At 44.5% G+C, this 22,313-nt stretch overlaps 1 protein-coding gene across 1 annotated transcript; it reads right to left on the reverse strand.

The window, feature by feature from the left end:
* Positions 1 to 14,581: 14,581 nt before the first annotated feature.
* LOC144107276 (uncharacterized) lies at positions 14,582 to 15,148 on the reverse strand. The gene has a single exon (XM_077640280.1). It carries the CDS (start codon positions 15,139 to 15,141, stop codon positions 14,590 to 14,592), a length of 552 nt encoding a protein of 183 aa, XP_077496406.1. The 5' UTR covers positions 15,142 to 15,148; the 3' UTR covers positions 14,582 to 14,589.
* Between the last annotated feature and the right edge of the window lie 7,165 nt (positions 15,149 to 22,313).

Here is a 22,313-nt window from a genome sequence, read left to right on the forward strand (position 1 = left end):
AGCGACTCAGGCTTTTAGAGACGCCGTAGTGAAGGGCTCCGGAAATTTCGACCACCTGGGGTTTTTAACGTGCACTGACATCGCACAGCACACGGGCCTCTTGAATTTCGCCTCCATCGAAATTCGACCGCTGCGGCCAAGATCGAACCCGCGTCTATCGGGCGTGCAGCCGAGCGCCATGACCACTCAGCCACCGCGGAGGCAAAAGTGACGAGTGGAAAGCTTTTAAGACCACATGGAAGTGTCCAACTTACTTGCTTGCTGGAACCAGAGGGGAAAGTGAAACGAAAATTCGGTAACTGGGCAGGAGTAGGAGCACACAGCTGAACTATCGCCAATCAACGTTAAGTTAACTGCTCTCGCGCAGACGAAAGAGAAAGTTGACGCTATAAGTACCTTAAAATAAGTAATAGAGTGTCTTTAAAACCAAGTACAGATGAGGTTTGCGAAATATGATGAGGTTCAAGTAACTCAGAAATGTCCCGTTACAGAGATACAAAATCTGAACAAACCGCGTGAAGTTGCAGAATCGGCAGGATCTGAAGCTCAGGTGGGCCGCTTGAAAAGGCAAATAAACGACTTTGAACTGTAGGAACGATGCCAAAATCTTGGGGTTCATGATCTGAGATACACTGAGAACGAAAACTTGATGTCTGTTGTCAAAGGTCTTGCACTGTCTATGAGCCTTGATCCGCTCACTGAATTAGAATTTGAAGGTATGCACTGCCTTCCTCAAAGAACTACCGAGGGGAAAATTCCTCCTGTGCTAATCCGTTTTGTCAGGCAGAAAACAAAAGATCAATGGCTGGAGAATGTAAAGTGTCTCAAAGATAAGGAATCAAAAATACGCCTTTTTAAAACCTGACAGCATTCAACAGGCGACTGTTGTAATTGGCGCGTTCAAACGCTCATGGCTTCCATTATACCTGGCAGAGAAACAGCAAAATCCTTGTCAGAAAAATAACCGGGGGGCATGCAATCTGCATTGCTTGCGAAGATGACCTGGAAAATATTCGGTAGCGTTTAAGCTTTTCAGGCGCGCTGATTTCTTGTTTAAAATAAATGACTCATCGTGGCTTATTTTGATATTGATACTTTCAATAAGTACATGTTCAATTTTGAGAAAGTTTCAAGAATTCTTTCAGTGCCTTTAACCGCACGGAGCCTGCAAAACAAAATAGATGAAGTGGTTGTGTTGTTTCAAAAGTGAGTTTATAGTTTGTCGTATTAGTGTTTTCAGAAACATGGTTTAACTGTGGTATTGACGATCCTAACATTGATGATTATAAATGCGTATCTCTGACGCGACATACTGAGAGAAGAGGGGGCTTGTCTATATATTTGAGGATTGAAATCGCCTATCACTGTATACCTGAATGGTGTAAAGTGAATTAAGATGCAGCAGCTCTGTGTGCTGCGAAAAAATTGTTGTTATATGTATATATAAGCCTTTTTCAGGATCTGCGTCTGAACTTTGTAACTTTGTTTAAAAAAGTTTCGAATATGTCTCTCTTAACAATTGTGAGGTCGTACTTCTTGTTGATATAAGTGTAGACATTTTGGGTAAAACGCCAGTTAACTGTGGAACACTTATTGATGTCTGTTTTATGAATATTTGAAGTAGTGACGTCCCCGCTGGCGTTTTATCGTTACGCGTTAGTGATCATATGCATATATTCTGTATAGCTCCATGTCAACCGAAACTACACACGAGTCAACCGTAAACTTCGGCATTTAGGAGAACTGACCAAAACAGTGTATCTGAGTTCCGACGCTTTTTTGCTAACACAGATTGGAGTAATAATTTATAAGAGGAGGATGCATGCAAATCGCACACATTTTTATATGGTTTTTTATATGGTCTCTATGGTTTTTTCGCTTGTACAATATTGCTTGCTGATCTAGGAAATAACTACCTCGACCAATCTTGTGAAACTACCACCTCTACAAAAAAGAGCTATACAGGTGATTGAAAATATATATCACAATGTGGCCACGGCACCTTTTTTTTTTCAATCAAAAATTGCTTACCATCGCTGCCGCTTGCCATAAGGAACTAGCTATTTATGTACAAACCTTAAGAGTGATGCACATGTAACAGGCAAAGGCATGTAACAGACAATGTGGTCTTCATTGTAGTAAATCCCAGTTGAAGTTCCGCGTTTTGTACTGTGCTTTCTTCTCTTTCTCCATCGTCGTTTTGCGTGCTTTCAGTATGCCCACCATTCTTGTGAATGAAAACAGGCAGACTTCTGAGACCAGATATATAGGTGCAAAAACAGCATACAGTTTCAGGTACCCTCAATAGCATGCATCCGAATTTCGTACAATCTACGGGTTCCAACAAATAACTCGCGCAATTCCTTATATATTAAAAACCTATTACACAACCTAGGCAACATATAGGAAAACTATTCACGAATATTTCTGTCATCAATAAATGTGGTGTCTTCTCGACCCAACAAAGTTAATTGTGTTACGCTTCGGATTATGCATGACTGATCTCATCATTTCGTAGTCACTCTGTCCGCTCCATTGGACTTTGTATTACTTATGAAAATTTTGTACCATTGTCAAGTGCCACTCTGTTTTAGTTTACATGGGGAGGGCAGGGCTTTGCCAGGCGTTTCTATACGCCTTTAGCTTGCTTCCCTTCGATTTTCAGTCTGTGTGCTGTCGAAACGAAAACAATCTATCAAATCAAATGAATCTGGAAAAAGTCACACAAACAGTACTATTTTCGCCACTTCTAGTGGTACAATTTCGTCTTTCCTAGTATCTAATATCTCTTCCCGAAGTTTCTAAGGTGCGAAACTCCTGTGCAGCTGTTGTGCTCGCACTCGCCTTTGCTATCGCAACGTCGGCACGCGCAAACTACTGCAACTGCTGGGATCAGAGTGCTTTTCATGCTCGCGCTATTGAGTCAATTTAAAGCTATCCCCAGATGCTTGCTGGAGAGCAATCCATTATCGCAAATATTTTTGGCCGCATCTTTTTCCAACCGGCCAGTGGAACCAAGCTCAGTATTGGACCGCGCGAGAAACTGCGACAAGGGTCAGTTGCGCATCGTTCGCCTGTTTGGCGCTGTTCGCCGGATTTTAAATTTACGCATTTTAAGCGTGAAGCCCACACTTGCATTGCATTAACTGCGAGGAAGCGACGACCGGCCGAAAAGTCAACTGTTGGATAAGTGCCTTTATTACGAATAAGGTCCGCGAAAGACGCACGCTGGCCTAGGAGCCAAGTCCACACACACAACGGCGAGTAAGCAGCCCGAGCAGCGCGCCAATAATGGACGACCGATGGCATAAGATTATCGAAAATTGGCTCCAAAATTGGTCCTTCATCGGAATTTGGGCAAATTACTATATTTTCTAAGTATGGCTTATCGTTCGCGTCAGTAATGGGCCGACGTTCAGCCACTCCGACTGCCATCAATTGGCCTGTGCACGGCCCAGTAAGCACGAATGGTGGCTTTTCAGTTATTGGCATCCGGTGGCTGCCTATAGGCATTTCCAACATGCCAAACCATTGGCTTTCCCAACAACACCAGTGAAGGTTTATCGCATGCAACTTGAGGTCCCGTTTGTGTTTTTAATACCTTGGACCTTTTGTATTGTAATGTGCGATTTGTTGTAAGTCATAAAACTTTCAAATAATTCTGGAATGTGTCTTGATAAAGTGTATCACTTGAAGATAATTAAGTGATTCAACCAACTCTACCGGACATATTTCATTGAAGCACCATTTATTATCAAGTTTGCTACCCTTCTGAGCATTCCGCTCGGGCTACACAGCTTGGCAAGCTGATGTGGCACGGCTAAGACGCCCACAAAGTGATTTGTGGGGCTGTCCTCCAGTGAAATCTCGAGTCGTATCAGAACTACTCATCGCACTTGTATTGAAAGATAACTTTTGCAGACCCATCAAACAAATTCCTCGTCCAGCTTTTGCACGATGGCCTCGCAATACGTCGAAGCTGTAAAAAGATACTCATTGTGGCTATCAGCATAAGTATGACCATAGCAGGAAAAGGCAAAAATTATTAGCATTGCGGCGCACAGTGCGCGAGAAGATACTCGCAAAACATTTCTATAAAATTATTTGTAAATTATGCTTAAGAACTATCACCGCAGTAATTGCAAAATGTGTAAACGAATTCATCATGTTTGCCAACCAGTGAATGGACGATTTCAAATCTTCATGCGCCGTTTCACACCCCCAAATAAACATATTAAAATTCACAAAGTTAAACTTAGTAATGAATAGAAATCAACGTATATTCAGCGTTATTATCATAGTTACGTATGTATTAATAACGAGCCGCCTTTTTCCTTTTTATTTGAGCAGTGTTATGCCACAGGTGGTAGCATCTCCACTCAATTGACGTCGAAACAACTTTGAACGAAGCTTTTTCTCTATATGGACTAAATTATTCCATGAAAAGACGGCTTGGTGGATGCGTCATAGGAAGATGACAAGATGATAAGAGCGAAGTAAAGGACGATGCCAACCCAAGCCGCACAAGTAATTGGCCCAACATTGGAACCGTATTGGCAAAGGCCGGCCGTACAAAGGATCAGGATGGGACCATCCTGTTGCAATATTCGGCCGATGACCTGTGCTACTTGGGAAGGTTTTAGACTGCTGCCTCAGTGCAAAAGGAAAATCAAGTACCAAGAACGAGCCTTCAGGTTCGGCGCCGGAAACTTTTGAAGCAAAAACATAGAGCTCGGTCATCGATTTTACAAAAAAGTCTCCAAATACTTGCGTGATCTTTGCTCTCCTGTGCTGTAGCCTCTTTGGTTCAAGATGAGATAAAAGTGTTGCTATCAAGATAAAAAATGTGGAACAATAACTGAAAATATATGCGAAATATGTTTTCTTCGAGCGTTTCATGTATGACACATGAGGCACACAAAGTAGGATAACACACGTCCAAGAACACAGTTTATCAATACATTGATTCGCTGAGAGAGCGAAAAATCCTGTACGTTTTATCCACAGTAAGGTAGACAGGCCGACCTCAGGAATGGTCATGCTGCCTGCCAACGCGTGTTTGAGGTAGGGAAGGAAAAGCAAAGAGAAACAAGTGCAATTGCGACTGATAACAACTTGCGACGCTTTTATTAAATGAAGGCGATGTTTATAAGCAAAAACGTACGCAAGAACCATAGGTGCAAAAAACTCGAAAGCACAGTAAAATGACAAAAACAATTTACAACCACAAAAAAGCTAGCCACGTTAGCTTCGCAGCTTGAGAAGATATTGCGTTTTATATTTTTTTGCTTTTTTAAATCTAAGCTATACCCCTTTTCTTTCTCGTCACCTGTCTCTTCACGCAGTTTATGTACAGCAAGTGATCACGTCCGCTGTCGTGATTTGCGATAAAACCTCAATCACACCGTCTATTCTGTCCAAAAGGGTGTTTCAGATTACATTACCAGATGATTAAAAATGTGTAGTGGCGTAGCCAGGTGAAACCAACGACAAAATTTGTTTTGTCGTGTGGCACTCAACACAGAACTTTTTATATTCTACTTAAATAATTAGCTAAGAGTAAATATGAAAAACCTAATATTCACTTAAGTGACAGATGCGTTTCATTAAGTTGTAGAGGGGGCACGAAAGAACCGATCCGTTTTTTTTTTGTAGCAAGGTATCTTCGACGTGGTCTTTTTTTTCAGAATTTAAAGAAAGCCCGCAAAATATGAAAAAAACAAGTGATTTCCCACTCAGGCTAGCTTATTGTAGCACTATTCAAGTGCGTTCTGAATGAACGATGAATGAACCACATCTCCATTTAATCTATCTCCATAGGGTACAGACTATGAAACATGGGATGATTATATTGGTGCCTCATAACTCTTTTCCCAGAACAGCATGACCAAATTTGTATCGGGTCAACAAAATTCATTCGGTGGTTCATCGTAGCTAGCTTTAAAATTGGCGAGGGCTACGTGGGATGAGCAGAAGTCAACTTTGGTCAAAGTAGACAGATTTTAAAGTCGGCGAGGCTTACGTTGGATGAACAGAGGTCAACTTGGGCCAACAGCCAGATTTTAAAGTCGGCTAGGCCTACGTTGGGGAAACAGTGGAGAACGTGTCCAGTGTGGCCAATGTTTAAGTCGGCTAGGCCTACATTGGGTAAACGGAGGAGAACGTGGGCCAATGTAGAGAGACTTCTTATATGGCCTCACCATTGTTGGGCGATTGTGGGGAATCATGGACCTATGTAGGGCCATTCTCAACCAGTGACTTCCCATTACTGGATCACTGTTCTGGGCTGCGAGGGCAGAGGGGCGAGCTGGAAGGTATGCGTTGATCGCTCACAAGGAGGTGCCACGCCGGCATGGAGCAGCTCCTTCTAGATTTCGTGTGTGTCCGCATGCATCATCCTTATGCAGAGAAGTTTTTTACATTGATACCGTGACGCACAGACAACTAAATAATACACCTATTGGCTGCTATGTACCCACACAGTCTTTGCACTGCCAGCAGAGCTGGGATTCATGCCTTATGCGTTCATTTACGCAAACATGAATGTTATTTTTCAATGTTCAGTTTTTACAGCAGTGTTCTTCTGCCTTAACCATATCATCGTTACAAAGAGCTTGCATTGAGAAAGAATGTTCATGTTTTTTCTATGAGCAAGAGTAATAAAATAGAAAGAATGCATAAAGTACCAATACCAACCACAGAAGAACGATACACCTGCATGGATCAATTTAAATAGCAGTGCCAAACACATCATTGCCCTCTACTGACATCAAACGAATCATCGCCCACAGGAAGGAAACATTTCAATTCAGTTTCAATGATATCATTCGCATTAAACAACAGAGTAGATACAAAAACGACAATAGTGTTTACGCTATGAGCAAAGTGGACACTGCTGTCTTATGGCACAGTACGCGGCCGGGCACCCCACCCCGGCCACTCGTGCAATGTGGCGCAAACGCGATTAGTTCGAGAAAGGACGTTACGTGTGCGCGGCTGTGCATATAAAATTTATTTCTTTCCTGTAAATAATTCTGCACATTCGCCGCTCGCGCGCACTTATTTTATAACATAGCCGGAACAATAGCGCGCGAGCGACGCCAACTTGATTCTTTTATATATTTTGTAAATAGTGTATAATGCTCTCCCCTGTTCTTTCTTTCGATCGCTCCCCTCTGTATTTCTAGTTCCTATCCTCTCCCTTTTCCTTTGACGTCCGCCGGCTGCAGCTCGGGTGCTTAAGATATTAGATTGCCATTTTCGCGACCGGCAACATTATTTTCCTTCCGTTTTTTATTTATTTTTAAATAAACCAATACTGCTACTGTTTATGGTACTCGCCTATCACAACCATTCCAACAATTACTTCATAGCAATCACACACATTCATTTGCACAGCATTATCGCCCTTATTAAAGCCCAGTTTACGAAATGCGTCCCAATATTCACCACTAGTATCTGCACAACACTGGTGAACATCCAAGTATATTGAACATCCAAGTATATTGAAACCTCAAGTGAATGAAATACAGAGCATCTACAGGAAAACATTCTTCATGTCAATCCTTGTAGAGCATAGACTACAAACACCTAATGGTTTGAAAGGAAAGAGCCAAATAACTAAATGAGATATGACATATGGATGGCAATAAAGTGATATTGGCTTTCATTACGCCGCATGAAGCCTTTTTGACAGTTATGAAAGTTATAAAACCAAACTAAAGCCTACCAGATACAATATGTGGTGGACATGAGGTTCCATAAATTGTTGATGTGATAAATTGTCATTCATTCTGAAGGCGTTTCACCGTACGCTGTACAGATTTAACTCTTACGTGGAGTATGGCCCTTACAATTTGTATACATTAGTGAAAATTTATTCAGTATATACCAATGTGGATGCACACTATCAGTGATGTAGCCCGAAATATTTTTCAAAGAGTGTTATACGCCGCCGGTAAAAAAAAAAGTGATCCTTCGCATAAAAATACCGCAGTCATTTTTCTCCTTTATTAAAGCCTAGCGGTTTCTTGTTTCGTTCCCTGTAATATCTACAGAAAATGACGAGTGCACGTAAGACTTCCAGGACTTGAATCGCGAAGAACATTTTTTTTTCACATAAAAAAGTTTCGTGCGAAAAACAGCAGCTATCTACATTATTTTCACAAAATATGCAACCCCACAGAAATTTCTGCTTTATAACAAGGTCAAAAACTGCGAACAAACGACATTTGTCAAAACTTCAACACAATTCATGACAACCTGCACCCAGCAGTCAAGGAACTTTGAGAAAAAAAAAACATTTTATTTTACCGACAGAGGACAATACAAAGGATGAAAAAGGAGGCCGACGTGAAAATGTATGTTTAAATGCGTGACCTGCGCGTACAATTTAAACGAGTACCATAAGGCGTGCCATGGCGAAGAAGATCGACTCTTTCTGCAAAAATTTATACTGCCTGTTATAGAGTCGCGACAACGCAGATCAATCTTTTCGAAAAGAAACTGAGACTCGTCTTGTTTTCATTTTAGCATTTTAATATACCGCTGCGGTGTGTAATTAGCATGGGCGAAGTAAAGGCCGGTAGGAGGGGGATGCAGCACTCACAAAATTTCAGGGTGGTGTTCTGACACTGAAACACCAACACGGGAACTAGTTTATGGTGTCCGAAAGCTGCGATGGATACACAAAAAAAAATGGGTACGCACGATACCGCCTTTTGGCGAGTATCACCAAACACGTTCGCATTATCACGCTACGCGCCCATATAGTAGGCGATCTAGACTGAACCCCACCACCTCCGCTTTCTCAACTTTTTCTGAAGGGTTACCATTTCGGCATCAGCGTTAGCCCATGCAAACTCACGACAGCGAGAGAGGCAACCGACCCGATCGATCGTACAAAAATTTGTCCGATTACTTCGGAGAAAATGCACTGTAAATGTTCTATCCATGCAAAAGGGCGAATTGTTTCGCAAGCATGTTTAGATTTGCGTAATCGCATTGCACAGATCCACATCCGGCCTTATTTTGCTGCCACTTCCCGCCACAGATACCTACATATTCTCAACGGAGAACACAACATGCCGTCGACTCGACGTGTTATTTACTGAGTGATACCAAGGATTGCCACAAACGCGGCACATAAACAGCGAGCAGACTGGTGTTACCTCCGGTGACCACAGCCTTGTTTTCCCGCTAGAAAATGGCAAATTCACCAAGGTCCTTATTTATAGTAGTAATGTAGGACAAGGGTGCCAATACGTTTTCGTTTTTCACAGATATCGGCGCCACAAGAACACATCGCCTTCTACAAAGTACATTCGTCACTTAGTGCGATTTTTCGAGGATCGACAACCACGCCATCGCCACAAATTCCGTGTGATAGCCTCGACGCGATTAGCCCCACAAAACAGCGCTAATTTCGTCACAGGCAAGGAGCACCCATTCATTCATTAGCGGCGAGTTATGCGTGGACGAAGGTGATGTGGTTGTAGCCTGTCGCCGCTGTGTAAATCGCGCGGAGGAGGAAAAAAAAATTGCGTCAGAACTTTCCAGCGATGAATAGACAATCCCCCACGCTGTCTGCACGATCGTTTTTGAGCCGCATGCGGAGCGTCCTTGAGAACATGCGCAGGGCTGCGTGAAAGCGCGAGGCGGATGAGGTGTTTTACGGTCAAGTTTTCTGCATGCTACCGAGCGTACGACTCAGGCGTTCTGATTGGTGTGCTCGCCAGTGCCGCCCCTGCGGCAGCACGGGCGAGTGCCGTAGCAAAACACGAAGATATATTGCCGTACAAATACCCGCATACTAATACTGTGGCTCACCTGAGTCATGATCAGCTGTGAGATTTTTCGTAGCGGGTAAAACCGCGATGGGCTGTGATAGTCATGTATCTCAGCGCGGCCGACCCTGACGTCCGTGAACGAAGCCGCAACAAAAGTTGCAACACCCCAGGCAAGGTTCTGAAACAACGTCAGGGTAACGCTTAACGTTCGCGCTATTTCTATTTCAGAAAGTGAAAAAAAGCATCACACCGCGATCGTGACACAACTCATTCGACCGCTAGTCGATTAAACTCCGCTGAGGACCCCCATATATGCAACCGTTCTGTCTACGATCTAAGATTTTTCACCCCCAATATTTGAAAAGTGCCCCCATTAAAGTTACACTATACCCAAACTGGCAATAACGATTTCAGAACGACGACGCGATTCGTATCGCGAATTCTCGCATCCATGGACACGGGACGACCACAAGATAGGTTAGCAGTACGTATTCGATCGTTTGTAGTTACAACAGGAAAATTACCATCTGAGCTCAGATCGGGCACATTTTAACTCATATGTTATTAAAAATAGCACACTGCAGCCTTTATACATGCACTATAATTGCCTTTATTTGGTGGCTTTTTCAATACTTCATGCGCACTATAGTTGTCATCAATAATCATTGGTTGTCACTGTGAAGAAAACTGGTCTCCTTGCAGGCTCCCCACTAAGTTATTGTAGAAGACACTTCTTGATTTATTGATAAAAGAAGTGTGTGTCTCAAAAATGCATGCATTTAAAATTCGGCATTTTAGCACACTGCTGTCGGACACGAAAGCAACTGCACGAGAAAATTATCCTCAGTAATTTTAAATATCTAAAATCAGTTGTTACGGTAGTCGGCATTTCAGAGAAGAGTTACCGTTCAAGAGTGCAGATTTCTTTCTGCAATGTTACCTGTCCGTCAGAAAAGCCAAAATTTAAATAGCACAGTGTGGTGACAAAGGAAAGGGCCAAGCCATCTATCGCCGCGCTGAAATGGGCGGCTTTCTTTTTTGCACAGTGACAGCGGGCGACCGGTTTTATTTTAGCAGTCATTCCTGAACTCATATTGCAAAGAGAATTGCGCAAGCTGGAATGCAGGAGTGCAAACATGCCTGGAGACTTGTGCTAAGAACCAATCAATGCTGAAACATGCAGAAACAAACTGGCATGCTGTTTGTACAACTCCAAAAAATTCTTAAAGTACCCACGTGATGAAAACAAGGTGCTTCCTTAGAACTTATTTAAAGGCAATGCATGCCTTTCACCATTGTAAACATAACATTATGTGGGAGTTGGTAAAATGGCTTACATCTGGACAGCGCCTGGTTGAGGCTGGGAAAGAATACTTCATATATTCCGGGAAACAAGATACACTGACCATGCACAGTGGTTATGTCAAGCAGAAATTGTAGAAACATGTTTACAGGGTAAAAGCTGTGTTGACGCAAAATACAATGAAATAAAAAAATAAGCATTTCATTGTGTCTAGGGCACACATGCATATTTCCCCTCATATATCTTTACAGTATGTTTAAGAGTCTTTTCTTACCAGAAGAAAAAGAGGGATCGCAACAGTGATTCTGGTTCCCAAAACAGCAGATGAAAGTTAGCACTGTCTGTACCACTTGTCTCGCATAAAACTTTGGAACATGCTGACTGTTTCTTATTAGCAGCATCTTCGGAAAAGTTAAGCTTATTTCATTCCCAGTTTGGTTTTCAAACTGCCGAAGCTCCCTTTAGGCATACCTTACGTTCAAATGACATTGTTGTTAAGCTAATCTACTTGAATATCTTTGCCTAGGCTATTCCTTTTTGGCTTCATACAGGAAGTGTATCTGAGTTTAAACTGTCCTAGAAGGACTACATGTATTAGTCAAACAAGTGTCTTGTTTTATGGCCTGCTTTTCAAAATCATGCACCAAAATGATAATCCTCCTTAAACAGCAGCTGCAGTCAGTGTAAGAACATAACTGCAGCTGTAATCTGTCTCCATTCATTACGACAGTCTTTATGTCAAATTTAGCATTATTACAGAGAAGGATGCACCATTTTATAAATACTGTAAATGCTGGCCCAAATTCATACCTGGCTGGTCATTTCAGATGAGGATAAGGATCAAATGACACATGCACATAAACGTCACATGCTCACGTGGCATTTTAACCACATCACATAATGGAAGTCTCCCTGTTGCTTCGCTTGACACAGGGTAGGATTCAAGCACAAAGGAAATACTGGCACATATCAGCTCGTAATGAAGGCAGGTATGGCTGACGGTAAAAACTATTATTGCAGTCCTATAAGCGTTGGCAAATAGGCCATTCTCGAGCACGTGGACGGTTGTTCTGGAGATTGGAATGTTGGCGTTGATAGTGGGATGGCAGACCACATAGCAGTCAATTAGGACTAGTTAAATGAAAAAGTGAAAGGAATGTCGTTGATAACTGTAAGAAAAGGGAAGGGCCAAGTGGAATACCTTTCGAGTTACCTGAGATTACCAAAAATAAAGGCAGGATGAGCAAGAGTTAGCACGGGCCAACTGCTGACATCCGGCTAGGATCACTTAAATCCAGCTCACAACAGAAGGATGCAAGGCATTATTTTATAAGGTAATATATTGCATGCTTTCTGAAAGAGACCAAGATGCAACTGTATGTCGCGAATACTGAGAAGTTGACGATTACCGAAATGCTTTTCAAAAAGCATGCCGATCTGACAAGACCGATTTAATGGGTCACAACAATCTATCAGTGTGAGAGTAAAGCTGAGACTTGGGCGAGTTGGTAGGCATTCATGGTGGTAAACAGTCCAACAAAGGCGGGACAAAGGCAAGACAAGCCCTGAGTAGGAACTACGTTTATTCAAGAGCGACATGTGGTAATATATAGTGAAAGTAAACGATAAAATATAAAACAACAGAAAAAACGGCCTTCACTATACGTTACCGCTTTTCCTTTTTCAATAAACTCAGTTGCCAGTCGGCGCTTGTCTGGGCTTAAATGCACAAAGCCCATAGAGACCAGCATATTTTTGCCGTGTAATATAGGCTAAAATGCCAACTATAACGCAGTGCAATGATTGTAAGAAGTATTTGGCGACAAATAAAGAGTGAATCACAAGGCTGTTACACCCTGGAACTGCCCTCATACCGCTTGCGGTAGAGCGTGCAGTTTTTTTAAACCTTGAACTGCTAGGCACGCCGACTCTCTCGGCTTGCATTGTCTTATTGACAAAACACTTTTCTTTCTAGTCTCAAAACCATTCACACTAAAGTGCTCAGCGACTCATTTCCTGGCGCACTTTGTTCACTGCACAAATTTGTTAACTAATTAAGCCACTGTCTGCCGTTATAACCTTTTTGTTATATTCTCACAAATGTTTACTTGCAACACTAATTGAATGTTTTTTAAACACAACGCACGGCAAGAAGAAGACGCTACTCGGGCTAAAGCATGTCGGGCACGAGAACTTAGACCAGATGGAAAGCAGGGAAACTGCAAATACAATTCAAGCTGTAAGCAATTGGGTTAAAAATAAATGTGATCTCAGCCTCGAAATGTCTATGGCTGGCCCGGCACTGTAGAAGGCCTCCGGAATAATTTTCTCCTCCGCATGGCACACGGGCGCCTTTTGCCTTCAATTCTCGAGTATGCCGACTGCCGTGGAAAAGTAAACAGCAAGCAGGTACAGACGCTCGGTGACGTCCACCTTTAAGACGAGTTCCGAGTGCGGATGATTTTCCGTCACGCACTTCGCGGTACATAATTGCCACGAAAGGCACCAATGTATTAGGACACGTTTACTACCAGTTGATGCGACATTCCCGTTAATTTATAGCATTTGGATTTAATAAAATGCACTAAACTGTCTCAGCGGTGCATGATAGCCCGAGTGGCTCTTGGCGAGTGGCAAATGGCGCGAGTACACATGGGTGCTGCTTCTCGCTTACATTGGTTTTGTATTACGCTCTGCAGCAGTAATACATGCTGTAAATAAAGATGAAATTGATTCGTGCATTTTTACCTGCGCCTACGTATCTGCTACTTATATGCATACCGGCCAACTTCTGTATCAGTCGTTCGTGATAAAGCTGTGAGTGTTGCTGCGGATGAAAAATCCCTTTATGAGCTCGGTACGCAGCATAAGAGAACACGGCACAGTCGTCCTGGGCGAAGGAGAACGATTAAAAAATGTATCAGGGCCAGCAACTTCGGACATTCGCTTATCAAAACGCTGACCATCCAAAATAAACCGCGGAAAGCAGTTGTTTCACTTACCATGGCAAACTCGCTTCCTTTTGTAATTGTGTTCGGCCTCATAGGGCCAAAGATTACACTGTTAAGTGCATTTCTGCTTCCACCTACTTGCTGCTTATATTGCGCAGCAGCTTCAATCAATCAATCACTTTATTTCAGCTTCTTTTACAAAACTGAGGGTGGCAAGAAAAAAGCAGTCATTACGACCGCTTGACAAGCCTCGCCACCCCTACAAAGAGGCAGTTTGGTAGCGACTGTGATGGTTACATACACTTGTAACAACGCAAAGGTACATGGAAAGACAAGGCGTGTAAAATACATGCGCAAAAGGAAATATTTTTTTTTGAATACGTGCATAAAAAGAAACTTTTTTTTTTCACATACATGCATGAAAGGGAACTTTTTTTTACTATTAGCATGGACAAGTAGTATTTCCGCACAACAGAATAAAGGTTTTACACAAAATTTACAGTTCAATGCAATAGAGTCCTATACATGGGTACACATACTGTGGCACCTAGCTTGAAAACACATTTCGAATAGCCGAGACAGACATGCTGTGTAACGTGTCGTAAAATGGCGTGTTCAAGTATTTCGGAAGAATGTATTTTAGTGTGGAAAAGCCATAGTTTGTTCTGCATCGTGGTAATGAATAGATCATACGCTGTCGTGTCACATACGGTGTCCGATGTGGTGTAAGTGTCACAATGCCGGAAAAAAATGCGTCGTCTTCGGCTATTATTTTTTGATAGAACAATGAAAACCTGTAATCGAACATTCTTGTTACGGGTATCATTCTGTATTGCTGGTAGATAGGACGTGTCGGAGCATCATACGGTACATTAGCAATTACGCGAAGTATTCTTTTTTGCAGTACTAGAAGCTTCTGGATGTTAGATGCTGTGGTTTGTCCCCATACAAGGAAGCAATACGATACATAAGAATAAAAGAACGCATAGTACAGATTAAGCTTGGTTTTGGCGGGTAGAATATGTTTATTCCGCGAAATTATCCCAATATATCTGGAAAGGGATAGGCACACTTTGCTTACGTGGGCGTCCCACGACATAGTAGCAGTAAATATCACTCCGAGTAATGTGAAGGTTTCCACGTACTCAATGGGGGCGTTGTCGAAATAGAGTGGTGGCACACTGCCTATATGATGCCCCTTCGGATGGAACAATAAAGCTTTAGTTTTTAGTTTGTTTATTTTTATGAGTTCAAAGATGACCACTCAGATAATGATGACAAAACTGTATTTGCGCTGCTAGTTAGTTCTTTAATGTCAGGTGAGGACAAAAATAGACTGGTGTCGTCAGCATATATGATGTATTTAACTAAATTACTGATGTTGCATACGTCATTAATATATATGTTGAATAGGAGTGGCCCCAGAAGGCTGCCCTGGGGCACGCCGTTTGTGATTGCTAACAAGTCCGAAGAGCAGTGATTTAAAGCGACATACTGGCGACGAGCACTGAAATACGATTGAATGAGACAGAGGGCGTGGCCACGTATACCGTAGTGGTCGAGTTTTTTAAACAGAGTTTCGTGATTCAGTGTATCGAATGCTTTGCTAAAGTCTACAAAGACGCCTAAGGTGAAGTGTTGAGCTTCAAAGTTATTTAATATGTATTCTTTTTGATCAAGCAGAGCATGCTCAGTTGATCTATGCTTGGTGAATCCATACTGACAGTTGGCTATTACACAGTGCTTCTGTAGGAAATTGTAGTATCGTCGATGCATTATTCACTCTAGCCCCTTGGAGAAAAAAGGTAGTACAGATATTGGCCTGTAATTTCCTAGAACGTTTTTATCACCTTTTTTATAAATAACCACAACTTTGGCCACCTGCATGGCAGCGGGAAAACGTCCTGTGCGAAGCGCGGTATTGTAAATATGTGTGAGGCATGGCACGATCAAAGGTAGTACGTATTTTACAGGTAAACTTTGAATATTACTTGGGTCAAGACTTGTCGTGTTCTTTAAACTTTTGCACACTGAGTAAACCTCAGCTTCGTCGGTTGGTTCAAGAAACATCGATTCGTTTAGCCTGTCGTCCAAAAATCGAGACATGCCTGGATTGTACTGACTGCTTCCAACTTCAGTGAAATATTGGTTGAAGGCATTTGCAAGGGACGGCCCAGCTATTTCCTTGCCATGCATAACTAGGCTCGCGAGGTCTTGATGTTGGTTATTTCGATTTAGCAGAACATTTAGGCGTCTCCACTTTTCTTTCGGGTGGTCGGAGAGATGCGCATTAAACAAATTATTATAGTAGGCAGTCCTGGATGATTTAATTTCGCTATTTAAGCGGTTCCTTAGCGACTTATAAGTGGCTAACACTGCGGGGGCTCTACTTTTTATGAAAGTCGCGAAGAGCTTATGTTTCTTTTTTACCAGTCGTACCAGGCGAGCAGTCATCCATGGCTTTCGTGCTTTTTTTGAAGGTTTTATCTCAACGATAGGGAAACACTCATCATAAATTGGGAGAAAGAGCCGAAAGAGCTCATATTACGTATGTTACGTGTATTTGCGACCGACAACACAGGACATGCATAATGCATTGTGCTCAATGAACGAAATGCACTCCAAGCGCGTCACAACCGCGGCACTCATCTTCAGTTAACAATTAAGAAGAAACAAGGCACCCATATGAAGTCACAGTACGTATGCATCGCTGAATATCAGGCTCCAAACGCCACGATTTTTCCGTTGTTTACAACATGTTTACAGCAGTCGAGAGCTACACTGCATGCCACAATCTTCCCACGAACAACGTTGCCAGATTCCAATTCAGTTTTTTATGCACATTTCTCAACAGTCAAAACAGCTGGATGCTGGCGACACGCATAATTATTTGCATCACTGCGGCGTTCTCGTGTTTCTCGAGAATCTTCCAGTGGGGAGGAAGACGAAGACACCGAGCTGTGTGGACGTATTCTACATGGGCTCTCACTTCACAGCCAACTTTTGGCGGAAATACTGCATTCTCTGAGCTGCCGTTTTTGGGAAATCTTCGGAGCATTGCCCCGTACCCGCGAACAGCAGTTCTGGCAAGTCAACGCCCTTTTCTGTGTGCCTCACGGCCTTCTCTACACTCTGCCGTGCCCTCAGGGCCCTGGGCCCTGCGCTCGCTTGTTCGAGCCAGCCGGCCGCTCATACGACCTCAGCTATGAACTACACCGTCGTGGGAGATGACATTTCGCCCCCGGAGCTGGCGTCCGGAGAATGGGAAACCGTTCTTCGCCTACAAGACCGCGCCCGGCGCCTGCAGCAAGACGCCGCCAACGATGACTCCGGCGTTCCTGCCAAGAAGAAACGGAATGCGCCCGCTATCAAAAGGCGAGTGCCGCTACCGCAACTGCCAAAAAGCGAGTTACAAAATAGTCTGCCGTCCTCGAGGCTGGAACTTAAACGACTTTGCGCCACGCCAACTCGAACTCGCCCTGTGCGCGGCAGCCAAGGTTCCTCTTCAGGCCGCACTAACTGAAGACACCATGCGTGTTAATTCTAATAACAACGCGCTCACTCTAAGCACCCCGGCACGCCAGCGAGGTGCAATGTACTCCGAAGTCAAAGCGTTCCAGCTTGGAGGTCGCACCTATGTAGTGGCGACGTATGTAGCAGCGCCAGACGACTCAGTCAGAGGTGTCATTTATCAAGCCTACGACGGAAGCTCGCCGGTGGAAGTCCGACAAGGCTTCATTACTCGCAACACGGGTGTCGTGATCCTCGACGCTCGTCAGCTGGGTCGTTCAAAAACGATCCAGATAACATTCCTAAACGCATCGCTAAGGTAATATGAGTTAAGCCACTAGCTAAGAATATGCATCCTGCTCACCACGAGGGGAGAAGAAGGGCTAAGGCAAAATCTCTACACAACATATACAACCAAGATGAACATGCAGTATATGTAGATGCCCCAGAATATGCCCAGAAACAAGCGTTCGCACTAACGGCGGTGGATACGCAAGGTATACTGATAGTCTCCGGCACTACCATAACGAAATCCTCGGAAACGGCAGAAGAGGCGACAACCGCCCTTGCTATCATTAACACAGAAGCTACTATCATACTCAGCGACTCTTAATTTGCCATACGCAATTATGCGAGGGGCAGAATTTCTCAGGCAGCAATGAGCATATTGGGTCAAACCAAAGACTTAGACAGAATTATTGAATTGATATGGGTCCCGGCTCACTCGGGGAACCATGGTAACGAAGCGGCACACATAACAGCTCGAGGATTCGTCAGCCGAGCAGGGGACGCTGTCGTTGCTGAGAGTTTTTCGAAGGACGGCCTATCATCTTTTCACGATATTACTAATCATTTTAAACTTGAAAGGAGGATAGTCTCTCCTCCAGACAAAGGGCGCAGTATACTCTCCAATGCAGCTTTTCCCCAGATAAGTCTGCCAGTGCAAAACTTGAGTTACAAATTGACACTCTGCCTTGTCGAGAGCTGACGTAAGCATAAATTGCACTGAAGAAAAAATCTCCTCTTTTTTAGCTGCTTGCCTGCCTTGCTTTCGGTTTGTATAGCGACCTGCGTAACCAGAAATATGAACGTTCCGCGTTAAATGGAACGCTAACGCTGAGTTTAAGCCCTTGGCCACGCCCCACGCCGCTTCTCCCTCGACGGCTACGCCGACGCAACTGTAATTTCGTGTCGGTGCTGGAGAAATACTAGAGGCAACATGCGACGTCAGTGAACATGAAAGAAAAAAAAATGGCAGTGGTTTAGCTCTAGTGAAACCTGGAGTGACGCGACAGCTACAGCTGGCCGAGTGGAACTCGCTCAGTCGAACTGCAAAGTCAGTCTTTCGCCATTACGTTTCGCTCGGCGTTCCTGCTTCATCTTCGTCTCTGCATGTGGATGCACTCTCTCCCCCTCTCCACCTCTCCACTCCTCGCCCACTCGACTTCGCCGGCGCGCCGCGCCACCGGCAGCTGCCACGGTGGCCACGATGCTGCCAATATGAAGGCTCGAAATGCTAGTGTAATGCAGGCGCGCAGCGCGCACACCAGCTATGTGCTCTGACGTCACTCCGCACATGGGCACAAATGACTAGGCGGGTGGCGTCTGCTTCGCCGTCGGCGCAGCGGCGAGGCGCGCGGCGCGCACACCAGCTGCGAGCTATGATGTAACTACGCGCATGTGCACATCTGGCGGAGTGGTGGTGCCACGGCTCAGCGCGCAGCCATGCTGACCTCGTGAGGTGGCTGGCGTAGTGTTGCTATCGCTACAATATCAGGCGGCCGAAATTGATCGTTATACACCTTCAATATGCCGCTTCTCACTCCCTTCTGTTTTTGATTAGCTCCTGTATCAGTTATATTTAAATTGATAATTAAGAAACAAAAGGCCCCACAAGAGAGTCACTACACTACGAGAACTAACTGAAGCTCATCGCACGGCTCAAATTGACAGTCTCTCCTCCACAAATACGGGTAGACACATTCTCGCCTCTCTAAAGATTCAGACAGCAGGTCCACCCTCTAACAACACCCACGCCATCCCAACACACGTCAGGGACACCCATAGTTCGCACTTTGCCCAAAAACGTACACCCAGTTCACAAGCAGGCCAGACGCGAAGCTCGTGCCAAGGCTTTACATATAGGTCATGCAAACAAGAAAGACGCGGTGTACGTGGACGCGGCAGAGTACATCCGCAATTCGGCCACGCCATCACTGTAGAATCGCATGACCTCAGACACATAGCTTCGTGCTCGATCAAGACAACAACCTCACTTGAAGCTAAAGAAGCAGCCATAGCGCCTGCCATTTTTTCATTCGCTGCCAGACTCATTCTTAGTTACTCTAAAACAACGATCACGAATTGTGCCCGGGGCCGTTTCATTCTACCACCAGAAAAATTCCTAACTATTTCTCCACACAACTCCGACCAGGCAAATTGTCTGGGTGCCAGCCCACGCAGGCAACCCCGGCCGCGAAGTGGCCCACTCTCTTGCTCGAGCGTACGTCAACCGAGCAGAGAACACCGTAGACGTGTGTAGCGCTGGGAACTGGCTCGTCACCTATCATGAAATAACCCTCCATTACAGGGAGCATAGACTCGTCTATCCCCCACTACACATCTCTCGCTCGAAAAAACAACGAACTACCTGTAGACACCTCCAGGCTCCCACATTACCTTCACCGGCTTTGTTAGCCCTTATGCTCCCAGGTCAACACAGACCCGAATGCTCTCTTTGTGGGGCTCCGAGAGGCAACTTTGACCACATTTTATATGTTTGCCGATAATTCCAACCACCATCTCGCTGGCACCTCACGGACAAAAAGGGTTGGGATATCGCGGTCTCCAGCTGCGAACCGGCCTCAGATAGTTGGCTGGTAGAGTGGGCTGGACAGGTCGCCGCATGCCATGAACTGTTGGCCACCACCCAGGATTAAGAGGCAGACCATCCCTAGGCAGTAACTCAACCATAAGGTTCACCAATAAAGTTTTCACCTACTTATCTACCTTACGGTGGACACCATGCACTACACAATGAAGGAAGATGCATGAGGGACTGTGAAAAGGAAGAAAGAAAGAAGCGCTGTAGTGGACGGCTCTGGATTGATTTCGACCACTTGAGATTCTTTAACATGCACAGACATCGCATACTATACGGGCGTGTTTTGCATTTCACCTCCACCGAAACGTGTCCTCTTTGGCCGCTACATCAACCTGTGTCCTCGCATTCCGCAGCACAACATCGCATGCACTGAAGAAGTCCTGGTCGCGAAGGCCGCGTTTTGGCAAGGGCGAGATGTAACAGACGTCTACGTGTGTTGTCAAATGCGAGTCCATGGTAAGGAACCAAGCCAGTAGAAATTTCACGAGCCGGGCGTTACTGCCGCATCTTTCTTTTTTGTATTGCTTGTTCTCAACTTCATCCCTGACGATGCGGGTCGGGTACTCTCTGAGAGCTGGATAGTTACTGCGTCTCTCCTTTATTTTACAACGCATTTTCAGTGTACTGCCCTAAGCAACCGCATCAATGAAAACCCGCATGAGTTGTCCACCGCGAGAGAGAGTTACTGCGTCCATTATTTCTTCATAGCCATTTTTTTCACGCTACGTAGAAAGCGCCGATTTCCTCTCTCGGCCTGCTCTCCACCATCTATCGGGCTCGCTTACAGGTCGCCAGGTAGGTAGGTAAAAACTTTATTGGTGAACCAAATATGGGCAGGCGTTAGGGAGGTTTGGTTGGCTTGGTTCTTAATCCCGGTTGGCGGTCATCAGTCCATGACTTATGGCGACCTTCTTCGCCCATTCCACCAGCCTCTTAGGCTGGTTCTGAGTTAGAGACCTCAATCTCTCAACCTGCTAGGTCTGTGAGGTTCCAGCGAGATGGTGGTTGGAGTTCTCGGCACATGAAGAGTATGTGTTCGAAGCTTGCTTTTGGAGCGGATAGCCACCCTTGTCCAGAGAGCCTACACCGCTACAGATAATTCAATCGAACAAGAAAATATAGGCTTCCACTTAATAGAGCTCCTTCCAAAAACTAGTAAAAGCCCAAGCTTATTCATCCTCAACACGTACAGCTTCCAAAAAAGCAGCGGAGCCCCCCTTCTCGCCGTCATTAGGAAAGCTCTGAAGATTAGCGGGAAAAACCGGCTACTAATCCTAGTAGATTTTAACGCGAGGCACATAAGCTAAGGCTAGAAGCACAACTGCACAAAGGGATCACAACTCTAGTCATTAATGGAAAACTATGGCCTCACCCTCGTTTTGCATTAATAACAGCACACGTGCATAGGAAACAGCGCGCAGCGAAACACTACCTTCGATCTCACGATCGCCAAAAACAATCTCAAGTCCCGAGCAATCGGGAAGCGGAAACAATGGACAGTAGACTTCGCCACATGTGGGAAGCACACTCCAGTATGCAAAACAGATGGCTCAAAAACAAACACAACATACCTCCTAAAATAAGAATAGTGGCCTTGGTAAAAAAGATCTAAGCACATGCATCACACCTAACCTGTCAACAGTGGGGCCAGATTTGCAACCGCATGGAAGGAAATCTGGGACTGAAAGACACGTGGAAACTTCTACGTTGCCTCTTGGAACCAGACAACACTAAACACTTCCAAAAGCGTAACGTCACCATCATCGTCCACAAACTAGATGTGGACGACAGCACCCTGATCTGAAACCTAAAAGACAGGTATCTCACAACAACAGCTAAGACCCCACTCCCCCAATACTCAGGCCCTCCGAATCCCG

The sequence above is a fragment of the Amblyomma americanum genome, chromosome 1 (genome assembly GCF_052857255.1).
Source record: "Amblyomma americanum isolate KBUSLIRL-KWMA chromosome 1, ASM5285725v1, whole genome shotgun sequence".
NCBI classification, from domain to species: Eukaryota; Metazoa; Arthropoda; class Arachnida; order Ixodida; family Ixodidae; genus Amblyomma; species Amblyomma americanum.

Excerpts from the sequence above, each read along its gene's own strand:
- LOC144107276 (XM_077640280.1), bottom strand. The coding sequence starts at position 15,141 with ATGTCGTGGGACGCCCACGTAAGCAAAGTGTGCCTATCCCTTTCCAGA.